Source organism: Frankliniella occidentalis, unplaced genomic scaffold, assembly GCF_000697945.3.
Source record: "Frankliniella occidentalis isolate FOCC.00 unplaced genomic scaffold, Focc_3.1 Scaffold114, whole genome shotgun sequence".
NCBI lineage: Eukaryota > Metazoa > Arthropoda > Insecta > Thysanoptera > Thripidae > Frankliniella > Frankliniella occidentalis.
The window spans coordinates 826310-839804 of NW_026267242.1; the positions used below are offsets into that span (position 1 = coordinate 826310).

General features: G+C 45.2%; 1 protein-coding gene across 8 annotated transcripts in view; it reads right to left on the bottom strand.

The window, feature by feature from the left end:
* Nucleotides 1–1805: 1805 nt before the first annotated feature.
* The window catches only part of LOC113207669 (feline leukemia virus subgroup C receptor-related protein 2), a 100921-nt gene continuing 89231 nt past the window's right edge, over nucleotides 1806–13495 (bottom strand). Inside the window, exons 1-10 of one of the 8 annotated variants that reach the window (XM_026424323.2) lie at nucleotides 7367–7513; nucleotides 5044–5303; nucleotides 4845–4952; nucleotides 4649–4765; nucleotides 4355–4496; nucleotides 4064–4269; nucleotides 3686–3789; nucleotides 3509–3619; nucleotides 3325–3430; nucleotides 1806–2776 (exon numbers count right to left, since the gene is read on the bottom strand). In XM_026424323.2, coding sequence (XP_026280108.1) covers nucleotides 2558–2776; nucleotides 3325–3430; nucleotides 3509–3619; nucleotides 3686–3789; nucleotides 4064–4269; nucleotides 4355–4496; nucleotides 4649–4765; nucleotides 4845–4952; nucleotides 5044–5298 — 1368 coding nt within the window. In that variant the 5' untranslated portion in view covers nucleotides 5299–5303; nucleotides 7367–7513 and the 3' untranslated portion in view covers nucleotides 1806–2557. The other 7 variants (XM_052270226.1, XM_052270227.1, XM_026424322.2 and 4 more) reach the window with 7 other exon arrangements.

A 13495-nucleotide genomic window follows, 5' to 3' on the forward strand; every position in this document is an offset into this window, starting at 1 on the left:
AGCCAATTAGCGCCGCCGCGCGCGCATTTGCATACATAATTGTGGCGGTGCTTCTCGCGAATGGTGATCTAAAGAGGCGCAATGGGACCGCTGCCCGATAAAGCAGAGCGGTAAGTCAGGTCAGGGGGAGATAGATTTAGCGCTCTCCCCTTTAAAACCTCACCGCCGCCCAAGTTCACGGAGAGTGTGCCTGCCTGATACGCAAAACTGGAGGACTGCAACACAACATACTATACAACACTATCGTGTTTAAATTATAATTTTATCATGGATCACCTTCACTGATTAACTAAGTGTTCAACTGCTCAACACTTGCAAGTGTGCAACTGCAAGTTGAATACTTGCAAGTGTGCAACTCCTCGGTTGCACACTTCCTTAGATTGGGCGCTTACTGTGTAGGAAGTGTTCAACCGAGGAGTTGCACACTTGCAAGTGCACACCTACTGACTTGCACACTTGCAAATATTTAACTTGCAGTTGCACACTTGCAAGTATTTAACTTAGAGTTGCACACTTAGAAGTGTTGAACAGTTGAACACTTAGTTTATCAGTGTACAAGAGATTGGACACATATACATTCATGATGCAGTTTTGCAGGTTTTCTATTATCGCTGCGCGGTGACCTGAACCTGGAGGGTGTCCGGGTGAGACTCCATGCCCCACCACCCCAATACGACGCCCCGCGCGTAAGAATGGAGCGGACTACAGAAGTCAACCACAGAAAAACCATAAGCCGACATTTCTCGTACCATTTTCCGTGTTTTTATTAGACAGTCCCGAAGACTGTATCTACCAGTTGGGAAAAACCTGTAGCCCCTCCCCCTTCTTTTTCCTTGCTCTTTCTTGTTAAGGACAGGGCCGGACGCGCCGGACCGGAGATCGGGTGTAGTGGCGGTGACGATGCTTCTTGGGCAGGCCTGCGCAGCGCTCAGCGCCCCGCCGAGCCGCCGAGACCATTCCAAATTGAAGGCCAAAGTAAAAAGTTGTCGGGGTTTGGGACTAAAACGATAAATTTTGACAAGTAGTAACCTTTGGTCTAAGTCCGAACTCCCTGCGACGAAGCGCCAGTGAGCTGATTGGTCTGCTCGAGACGCCCAATGAGAAGCGCCATGCTGGAGCGCTCGCCGCTCGCCACGCGCACCGCGCGGTGCTGACAGGGAGTGACTCACTGCCGAGGTAGGTCCATATGACCCCCACTTCCAGCTCGACCACCAAAATCCATGAAGGGGCATAAATGCGAAATACGGCACTCAAGATTGGCGATTTTTTTCCAAATTGAGTGATTTTATTGTGCCTTTATCTCGGTCAGGTTATAAGCCCTTTTGATTTTGATCGCCACAGCATGATACTAAGACATCATGTTTGGGCGTGAGAGAAAAAAGGCGCCAAAAAGGTGTGAATCCGCCTGCCAAGTAGGCACCAGCTATACACACATGCATTAAGGCCTACCCCCGCCCTCCCCTACCTTCCCTGGAGTCTTTGTGACCTGGTCGAGGGAACTGTCTCTTTCTTAGCCCTGAGGGCTCCTTTTTAAACGGACTCGCAGGCGCAGAAGGGCGTCATGGTCCAACGTCCAACACCACCTGTTGCATTTTCGAGCTACGTCGTCTGGGTAACAGCCCAACAATGATCACCTTGCTCTCTGAGTAGACGGCTCCTCGTGCGCACTGGGCAGCGTGCACGCCAAAAATAGAGTTCAAGGATAAAAGTAAAGATCCATAGGCTAATGCACAATGGTATAACGCAAAAAGACGTATCAGGAACATTCGATACAGCAAGGGTGACAAAATTTTCTGAACAGTGGGTTCGTTTCTCAGGTAACAAGAACTGTTTTTTATTACTATGAAAAGGAAAAAAAAACTTCACAGTTAATTTGTGTGTTACTCTCGGTGTTACTCGTTAAGATAAAGTAAAATTGTATTACAATCGAACTTAAAATACTTTTAGTTGAGCTTTATGGTTTGCATAGTACGGGTTTTACAGCGTTGGAGCTATAAAAAACAACACAATAAAATATACACATGTTTTTGCTTTGACTGTACATGTTGTGTAACATCCAAAATTGTATTGTGTTGGTATAAAAGTATTATTGTACATAATTCAGTGCAGACATGCACTTTAATTCACATACATTTGAGAGAGTACTCAATCTTAAACGGTAGACAACTCTGGGAATGTTCGCGAGTGAAGAAACTCTTCCGCCAACTCATTGACCTGGATAATCGCGAGGTGCTCGACAGGAATGTTGCCTATAGCAACATGTCGAGCGGTGCCGCTGAAGTGGCTGTCTGAAGCGCTCCTGTTTTCGCCTACTATCCCCCCGGTTGTGCAGTGCACTTCAAGTAAAAATAACACTTCGTTGCTACCCCACAGGAGGCTCGCCCGAGGGCTCGCCCGCTAGAAGGTCTCTTATCCTCACGACAGTCCCCGTGGGCGTGGGATGCGGAAGGTCTCGGGTCTCGGGGCAAAATCCAACTGATTAGAGACGGAATAAAACTACATTCAGGTGTCCATGACAGTCCATTCCCTCAGTGGTGCCAGCCGGACACCGGACTCTTCACGTGCAGTCGATTGTGTCTGGATCGACAGCTGGGTTGTCGATGCCCTGTGTGTCGGGGATTGCCCGCTCAGCCTCTAGCCGCCTGTAGCGCTTTGGGATGCAGATCTGCGCGACGAGTCCGGCAAAAGTGAGCCCCACTAGCAGGCCGTGAGCCGCGTGAGGGCCCCACGTGGAGAAGACGCGGCTGTACGCCAGGGTGGTGATGAGAGAGCAGGGCTGCGACGGATAGAGTTTCCATGTGAAAACGTTGCGAACGATTGTAGCTGCTTTGTAATTGCAAACCAATAGCATAACACACTGTGAAAAATAGTTCTAGGTTTTACCGGAAAAAGTTTCCTTGAAGCGTGTCGTAAAATTACGATTCCAAATTGTAAAATTACAAGCACTATGTATCGACTTGGTATTCACCGACGAGTTTTATCTGTCATAAACTTACTATGTATTTTGTAAATATTAAGTAAGAATATATCGTAAACCTGCGACGGTATTTTTCACAGTGAACCCTTAAAATTGCGAAGAAATTCTTTCGCAGGCTTACAAAGCAGCCTTATCTTTCTCAATGCGAAGAAATTCTTCGCAAGGAATTGGAGGCGCGCACACACAGGGTGGTCCGTCCATAAACCCCTTCCTTTATTTTGTTTGTACTGTACCGTGCACGGTGCGGGTAAGCAGCCCACCCAAGCGCGGGACAGTACAAGCCGAATAAAGCAAATGGCCTGTGGACCACCTTGTATTTTTTCGCGGTCTATATGTAAAAATCTCACCTGCACAATCCAGTTCAGCAGTGACGCGGAGTTGCCCTCATACTCTGGGTATGTTAATTCTATGGCCCACTCGTAAGCAGGGACAAAGCAGGATGCCAGGAAAGCACTAAAAATTGTTAAAAATATAATAATTTCTTTTCTGGTTGAGCTGCTACTATAAATTAACTAGCTGTCGTCGACTCACCCCATGATGCCAACAGCCACGTATAACACCTTCATTGAGGTCAAACTTATTGTCGCCGAGTACAGCGCGAGAGAGACGAGACAGCCAAAATATGATAGGACTGAGAGTTCTCTGGAAAAGGAAAAATGTATGAGCACCTTAAGCAAAATTATAAGTTAGTTGGTAAATTACACTTACTTAAACTTTTTCGTCCGGTCTAACAAAATTCCGAAAGCGAACGTGGCAATCACTCCAGTTAACGTTAGAAGCATGGCAAGAACTCCAGTTTCTGATACATGGTCCTACAACATAACATAAACACGCCAACTGGTGAGGGTTGTTATACATTGAAAATATTTTTAGAGGGAATATCAGCCTACGTTGAACTATGACAGGTTAAAAGCCAAAGAGTACGCTTAGTACACTGACCCAGAAGTGTATGTTGCAAGCACACTGCAATATTAATGGGAGGGTTACATAACGCCATTTCCCCAAGTCAATGTACACGCTATTCAGCGTACAAAGCACACACTTTGATTTTCAGCGAGTTTCAGTGGTATATCATATACTTCTTACTGGAAAATAAGACATGACGTCTCTGTTGAGCAAAGTGGTGACGGAGACGTACACGCTTACGATAATGTTAAACGAAAGCAGCAGCAGGAGGAAGCTACCGTTTTTCATTATGCGCCGAACTGATTTAAAGTATTCTCCAGGTTGCAGTAAAACTTGGGCTGTAGCTTGCGAGCTGGATGGGGGATGAGGTGGAGCCTTCTGGAAGACTGGGATGGAGTAATTATTTAGTTTCAGAAGACTGTCACAAGGAAGAAGAATGTTGCAAGAAACAACGAATACTTCGAAACTTACAGAATAAGATGGCCAGAAGTAAAAGAAAACCTGCTACCGCCATGCTTCCGTTCAGAGTTAAAAACCCCCAAAAGTTGTCTTGCCTTGTCCACGTACCGCGCGCGGAGAGTGGTGCAAGTAGAGAACCAAGACAGACTCCACCCTGGATGGAAACACACAATTGTTGACTAACAAAATTTTGCCAATAGAGTGAAAGTGTCCAGCCGGCCCGTACTTTTTCAAAATACTGAGAAAAACAACAACAAAAAAACACACAAAAAAATTTCTCTACGATCTGTAGATTGTTTGATTTACCGTTTGACCTATCATGGTGGCTGCCAAGGCCGATGAAACCTCCTTAGCTGGAAACCATAGGGCCGCGACTCTAGTAGGTGCAGAGGTCAAAAAGTTAGTGGATGCACCTACGATAGCCTGCAAAAGATAAATATTTTAAATCCGTGTGCGCATGGTTTTCACACGCAAGATTTCACGTAACTGCGAATATGTTCACCTGCCCGACAATCACCGCCCAGAAATGACGTGGCCAGCAGCCCACAATGCGCACTGACAGCCCCAGAGTGGTGCCGACGATACCAACGGTAACAGCAGCGCGCACGCCCTAGGCAGTATGGATATTCCAGAGAATGCACGATATGTTACTTCTATGAGATAAAGAGGCCACGAGGGGCCAACGGCCATTTATTACTTACATACTTCTCTAGGAACCAGGCGGCGGGCAGCACCAGCACCATGGCCGTAACATTGTACACGAGTCCTGTCCACTCCACTTGGCTGCTGCTGACACCATAGTACTCCGTGACCACGTCCTCCAGCACGGTGTATTGTGACCACGGCATCGAGTTCAGCATGAGGACCAGTGAGAAGAGGGCCAAGATGACCCACCGCCGGCCATACACTCGGATGTCAGCCACCGAGGCGGCTGGCGTTATGATGGACTCGGTCATGCCTGCTAAGGAAACAAACACAACGCACGTAAGTATTTAAGAGGCATTATTAGTTGACGGCTCAGTATACAGAGGCCTCACGAGGAATGGAGCTGTGCGATTCTGCTAGAACGCGAGAAGAAAGCAGGACGATTGACAGAACCGAGCTTCCCTAGTTAGACCGGCGGCGGCCCCTCTCGAGAGCGACTTGACTAGAACTAGAACCAGTATGACGCGACGAATCGTCAGCCTTCTCGTCCCGAAAACCTCAAGAATAGGGGCCATTCGGGGCCATGCGGAGACATACCAGGACCGTGCTACAATGAGGACCGTTCGTCTACGACTGCCATGTTTATGGCCTCTTCAAAGGAGAGGGCTGGCAAGGTGCACAATGATCCACCCACGAAACAAACTGTATTTACGGAGGCTAGCCTAGATAACTCGAATGAGCGTCAGAAAGTATCCCGGCTGTAGAACCACGTGTGAGGGACGGCGTGCATGCCCTTGGCCGCGATACTCACAGCCGGTACACTGTTAAACCAAGTGTGAGACTGTTCTACTGTAACTAATGTAGAGCACGGTGACGCTCGCATCACATCTAGTGTAGAACCGCCCAGGTGGAACACAACCGTCATCAACCGACTAACGCCAATGGCCGTCGTTTTTTTGGCATTGGGCGTTATAATGAGGTTATTTTGACAACATTTTGACAAACATGTTCTATCTGGACCATGTTCAACATTAAACTAAATTATCACCCTCATTCTTACTGTGGTGAAATTATGTCACTTGCCCGCATTTGCCGATACGAAACTTGTTGGAGTTGAAATAGGTGAGCTCTCTTAGCGCACGGTAGGTAGGCAACATCTTGCCTGCAGTGCATGCGTGTACTGCGGGCTGGCCTACCCAAGGTCTCGCAGGCGCTAAGTTCCCGTAATTTACCGATTGAATCTGAGAAGAACGGATGAACTTTCTAAGGCGAGCTCTATAAGAAGGAATACTGCTGGCCGTTCTACAGAGCCGTGTTTTCTGCGTGTGCTCCAGGACTATCACAAAGGCCTTGACCAATCAGAGAGGAAATCTCTCGTGACCCGCTTCTGAAAGGCCACCTCCGATTGGCCGACGCTTTGTGGTGCTCCGGAAGCAGACGGTGATCCTCTTCGTCACTTTCACAGAATAGCACAATGAAACTCGAAACTAGGCGGTCTCGATCTCTAACTCGTAAAAGTGACTTCGAGATCAGGTTTACCACACCACGCGCCTGCACGAGTGCAGGCGTATTTACAGTGCGACTATGAAAGTTGGCAGTGCGCGAAGACAAGCAATCTGGCATGATTTCAGGGACCACACACACACACGTGCAAAAGCTCTAACCACATTTAGACCAGTTGACAAAATTCTCTCACCTGGTGATGTGTTTGCGTTGCCGGTATTCTTAAACTAACAGTCGCTCCAGCGGAAGAGTCACCTGGCCCGGGCGTGGTGTGGCGATGAGCACGCCCCCTCCACTAGAAAAAGAGGCGTGGAGGGGGCAAGCGCCACGCAACGCCACGACCGGTATTGCTGCTTCGCTAGGATGACTGTTAATGCAGCGCCGCGAGTCCCAGAGGCCGGACGGACGAGGCAGGCGCGTCAGCAGCAGCGGCGTACGCGCCTGACAGCTGACCGTGAAAATTGTCAAGGGGTTTGCCATTATGCTTTCCGACTGAAACCGCTGAGTAAATGTGAGGTACACGGCAAGCATTTGGCGTGAAGTTTTTGATCGATTCCAGAGTAAAATTTCAACCGTTTGACCTGCAGGTCAGGATCTGCGTGCGAATGCGCAAAAGCACATGTTTGCCACTTTTCATGTTTCATTCTTTTTAAGTTATTTTGATGGGTTCTGAGTCTTTTATCTAAAACTAGGGGGCTAGATCCAATGCCCGCTCGGTTTTCCGTAGTTAATTACGTCAAATATGAAGTTATAGTTATGTCCGACACATAACCTAAAAGGCGCCAGCATACGGTTGGCGGGAACAGCATTTCGTTAGGTGCTTCCCGGCAAATGAACTAGAAATCTGACGGGAAAACGTTTGGTGTGATAACTTACATTTTGTGCCACGGCTTGCGATGGCAGTTTTCCCTGAGTGTACAAGTAGATAGCATTACTGCGACCAGGATGAAAGCCTGGCTTCGGAGGTACACGCCTGCTTGCAAACGGAGATAAAGCTCGCCTAGCCAAGACCAGTCGTTCAGGTCAGGGCCTACAGCTGCATGAAATGGGGGATACCCCGCGCTCGAACGAGAGCTGTTCCCGCGCTACCCCACTCCCAGACGGCGTCGCTACTCCATGACCACGCGATCACGCTCGCTCTACCCCGTGTGGTTTTATCTGCAAACCAATTTGTGGCCAACGGGGAAAGGAGAAAAGGGGTAGCCGTAGGCCGTAGGAAGGGTATAAATTGGAGATTAAAAAAAGCTTTGAAATTTCGGCCTGATGATGCTCTGCAAACCCAAAGTGTGTACCGAGGGGACCTCAACTCTGGCAATCTTGTGTAAACCCACCATGACAATCTACTAAAATCTTCGGCAATCTCTAGGCAATCGAATCCGAAACTCATGCTTTTTGCCTAAATTCAGGGTGAAAGTAATGTCGTTTGCCTAAGTACAGGCGTTTTATGTCCAAAAAGGCAAATATTTGTCTTGCAATCGGGCAATCTTGTCAATCTGATGTACACTTTAAAGAAGAGTTAAGGCCCTCGCGGTGTAACTTCTTACACAAGAAAAGCACACACTATGTCCTGCATAATAGAAGGTATACAGTAAATAAGGCATGGTATTCAGGTGACACTGCAAGTTAATCGACAGTTGATTTGCAAGGTGTTTAAGTCCAATTACAGCTATATCACAAGCAGGCCGTTTAAACAATGGCACAGCTAGTGACGAAGAGAGTTAACCGTAGCGTAGGAACGTATTGGAATAATTTTTCACATTTTTATAGAATAGACGTCGCTTCGACGGAAAGTCCAACATTCCGGAAGAACGCTACTAATCGAGCAAAAGGGTTCAATAAAGAAACACGAGATGAGGGCAGCCCGTTACAAAGAACGCACGACGACTAATCGGCGCTTGCTGTGAGCGTTCACTGGGGAATATTGCTATGCAGAGTGAGCTTCACTTTGGCCACATCCACATCGGCAGGCACGCACCACCATGCGGCACACAGCAGGTGGTCGCAGCGCAGCGGGGCAGATGCAGTGCAAGATCAATACATCCGGCTCCGCCCCCTCAGCCTGCATGCACTGCCCGTGCTTCCGCAAGAAACTCTTAGGAGTTGGTCCATGAGCACGAGCGATAGACATTCAAGCTAAGCGTCTTTTTAATCTTTTTTTTTTTTCAAAGGATGCCGCTAAACATGTAAAGGAAACTTTCTTTTTCATAGCATGCCTTATTCTTCTCTCCATTCTAGCTGTCTCACCCTACGCCTACGGCGATGTCTCGACCCACTCCCGTCGTCTCATTATAGTGACAGAGACGGAACACTCCCGCGGCGGACCCCACCTGCGCAGCCTGCGCGTCACCATCCAGTTTGTCACGCGCGCGCGGAATGAGGCGACAGGTCGGGCCGGCCACGGGGCGGGGGTGGCCTGGCGCCGGGCGCCACTAGATCGGCGACATCTTTCTCCACTCTGTCACGCCCCGAACTGCTGCCTCGCCGCCGTTTTGAATTGGGTGGACCCCTTCCATTGTGGCTGATTCACCTGTCTATCGCTCTGCCATCCCCATCCATCCATCTCCGGACAAGACGTCAAGACTATGATGAAAAAGATGAAAAGTCTCCTTCCGAGAATTATTGGGCTCGTATGTGTTGTTGTTGTTTCTGAACATCACCAGTCATTTAATTTTAGAAGTTTTTTTTTTATAGCAAAACCATCCGCATATAACACTATAGTCATTTGAACTGTAAAATTGAAGTTAGTTCAAACAGTAAAACTAAAAGAGAACTAAAACGTTTTACAGTTCAAACCGCTAAACTAGTGAAACAAGTGACAGTGTTTAACAACTCCCTAAGTCAGTTGAAATTGTCGTATGCCACCATCAAAGGTGGTTCGGGGTCTTTCGCGCACCTACTGTTGCCCTTTTCTCCCACTTGAAACCGACCGATAAAAACGTTCCTTAGTCGTTGGCGACAATCTTTGCCCCGGGACTATGGGCGAGAGGGAGACGAAAACGAGTGTCGCAGAATAGGGTGGCCAAGCAACGTAACCTTCGGAATGCCAAGGTCGAGCGACGCCCCGTCACGCCACCACCAAGCGTTGCACCTTAGCGCAAGCCCCGAGCTACACAGCTCTATTTGAGAAGAAGACAAGACACATTTCCACTTTCACGTCACGTAGTGAACTTCGAGCTATAGTTGAGGGACCAATATATTTTTTCCGGAACAACCTTCAAGATTTGTTGCCAGTCTTATTATTGGTGAAGAAGGCGAAGCGACGTGAGAATATAGCAAAACACCCGCATTTGTCGCGCACGTACATTTATTGACATTTGGCGTGACAGTTTGTGACAAATGTGGTACAATGTGTAATAGATACATAATTTGCATTAACCTGCCCTTCAACCATTCTTTGCATGGGCTGGGAAAAGGCTTTTCGAAACAATATCCGCAATTTCAATAAGGAAATACGTTCTTATTCCTTTCGGAAAAGGCACAGTACGGTGATACATCTATCTTATAACTGTAATTACCCGTGACAATACACAAAGCAATGTAAGCACTGCCAGGCTAAGACAACGGGACACCAGACCACGGTGGAAGTTATCAGACAGTAGTTCATTCAAATTACTCTTCCGACATAGGTGACACTGGCCATACGCTCAAGCAAACTGAAGGCAGAGGAGAGCGTTATTGCACTCGCAAGACGTTAAACAAATACAGCCGTATCTAAATCCATGATGCTAATGACTGATTTCTGGGATTATTTCTCTCATTCAATAAAAATACAAGCAAAGTATACTTGAATATGCACTGAATATTTGCGTTCAACCTCGGGTCATTAACAGCAGATCAACGTGCCTGCATCACACATACATATGTAATAAAATTCACACAAGAGAAACTAAATATAGCACAGGTACTGTACGCCACCGTTTTCCTTTCTTAGACGCAATTGTCAAGGGGTGATTTCAGTCGACGACAGTTTACTAGAAGATAACAAATTTTAAAAGAAGGGTATTGTTAAGAGATTCTTTGCTTGATTTACTACATTATATGCCTTGAGATTTAACGGCAATAATAATTAGAAATTTCTGACGGTCAGAGACTTGGTATTCATAAGTTACCCATAAGTTATAATCACAAGATCTACGATTTTGGGAAGGTGATGAAACAACCACCAAGTCTGCACATACAACCAAATTCAAACCCATTTTGTTTTAAATTCTAGTAATACGACAATCGATCTGCGTTAAAACCGTCTGTCAAAAATTCATACACACGACACTTAAACAAAAGAATCACGCATGCTTACATTCAAACCTCATAACCACACCTCATGCTACACATACACCGAAATAAAATTACTGCGCAGTACCGACTGACACGTTATATTTATTGTTAGGTTTCTTAACACTAAATCCAAACAAAGTCGAATCAATTTTTCATAGGATAACCTACCCTAAGAAAAGCCACTATAGCAATCATCAGACTCATCGATTTCTCCTCGCTTATTTCGAGTCCCTTTTTGCCACTACTTCTTCGTTAGTTGACGTACGTCGAGGTCGGCGTTGGGGGATGTATCGAAACACAGTATTAAAGTTCATTCAATGTACAACTGAAATTTTTCCGGCATTGGTTTGATTAACGCCAACGATCATTTTAACTAACAGCGCAATGAGCTCACTAACGCACCAAAAATTAATAAGCACACAGGACCAAAATCATGTGCTAAGCAGTGTCAATAACAAAAGTAATATAAAACGTCTCGGTAACTTTTAGATGGGACAGGAGGTCGAAATACTTAACAGAAGATACGTTCAGTAGATCAGAGCAGTAGGAAACGTAAGGACACACTTAAAGTATTCGTTCCCGACTCCCAAATGATGTACAAGCAGAAACAGAGTCGTGAGCCCGACGCTAAGTGTTTCTAATATCGATTTCTAATGCGACAAGGTATATTGATAAGTACTAGTCCTGCACACTTCGCAATTTTGTCATACGCCCGTTACACTTGCTTAATTATTTAATTCACCACAGCCGTGTTTTCTCTGAAAAATCAAAGATATGCACAGAAGTAATCATTTCCTTGAAAATATGTACGTTAACCGTTCTAAAGTACAATATTTCCATCACATTGCGGGCCAGGAAAGGTCTCGAGAACGGTCTCAAGAACTATACCTTGTAATTGGCACCACTGAAGTGAGTAAGAGTAACCTAGTTTTTGTGCTGTCAAATTAATTCTAATATATAACACGACTCATGCAGTGAGCCTGCTGCGCGTATGCGACGTGTGCCGCAGCTTGCTCACTCAATTCCAGGAGTGCAACAAACAGAGCATGAAAGGGACCTCTGTCGAAATTATGACACAAAGTGTAGAAAATTGAAAACAAAACCCCCGTAATACATATGGAAACCAATACATAAAGTGCGTCACTTGAAGTATCATTCACACTTCACGGAGTTTTCACTGTGATTTACACCTTATAACGATAAGTAAATACAAGTACAAAACATAAGTCTGTGCTTGGAATTTTACAACAGAACTTGTGAGCGCACGATATTATTAACACGAGCCAAACATCAATACGAACTACAACACCGGCCATTATGAATTACAAATAAATGATAAAAAAAGTTTACTTAAACTCACATTTTACGAGTAAAAAGTCTATCAGGGATTCACAACACACCGTGACGATGAAGCTGGTCACTCAGTCCTTTTCCCTCGTTATGAGAACTAAAATCTATTGAGCACGTATCACACAAGGCTATCGGGTATGTTACCGATCTCCTCTCTTTAACACGTTCAAAGCGGTGCGACCGCAATGTGGTCACTGGTTTCCCAACCCCCAGAGTGTACAGTCGCACTAAACGTGTTAACTGTTATTCGACTTTATTTTCAGAAAATAAAACCTGCAAAATTCTCGTGTTATTCGATAGAAACACCCGTTGCGAGATTGAGGATTGGTCAATAATAATTACAGAAAAACAGGAAATCAATAATAAGTGTTGAAAACTTATTCACAGCATTTTTGTAGTTGCACGTCTCCACCAGGAAGACTAGGATCAGTGACGATTGTCAGGGTAGTTGTGAGTCCACTGATAGTCCTTTCATATTATACTACTTAATCACGATAGTTTGTCATGAAGTAGAAAATAGAAAGTATTTACTTATGCAAAGTATTTTTCTACATATTTCATATCAGCCACAGAGTATCAGGTCTGCTAAGAGAATTCATATTGCTGCCTTAATATAAAGAACAGAATTGTCGATGATTTTCGTATAGAAGAGCCCGTAACAGTAAACTGTAGTAACAGATTTAACGGATTTTACACATTTCTCTCATGCAGACTGACACCATTTCCGTATCTTAAGCGTTTCTTCAAGCCAAGACCGTAACTCCTGTTTCAAAAACGGCAAAAAAATGTAATACAGAACCAATGTTTAAAATGTTTGTTTTGAATACAGTTAAATGATTATTGTTTTATCACTCAGGTATCAGACGACTCTGGAAACAATGAGTCAGATTTGATTGTGCTTTGGCCGAATAAGGAATGTCAAGTGGTAGCCATCATCATTTCCTTGAGGGACCAAACTCAAACTTAGTCTTGCATTCCAATTAACTATTTTGTATTTGAAAACGAAAAGGAAACCCTTACCCAAGATATCAAAATATAGCATTTCTTTCTTTCAGAATCTCTGTACCTCTGCGATCCATATATCTGTGTCAGTTCAATTTAAGTAGTCTTAGTACAAATACAACCTGACCATGTGAGGTCGTACAAATTCTTTTTTGATAGTGGCTAAATCTCCTCAAACCTAGCAATTTTCATTTGTTTACTTTTCTTTTCATTTGGTACTTGAGTAAATATCACACAAAAGCGTAGTAGTGAGGCTTGCCTTGGTTTGCAAGCCTCCTGATGCTTAAACCAAAACATGTATATTTATGTGTTTAATGTCTTCTCACTTTTACAAAATATACCTCATGTTTGTATATGCAAGTACATATTTATATAGAT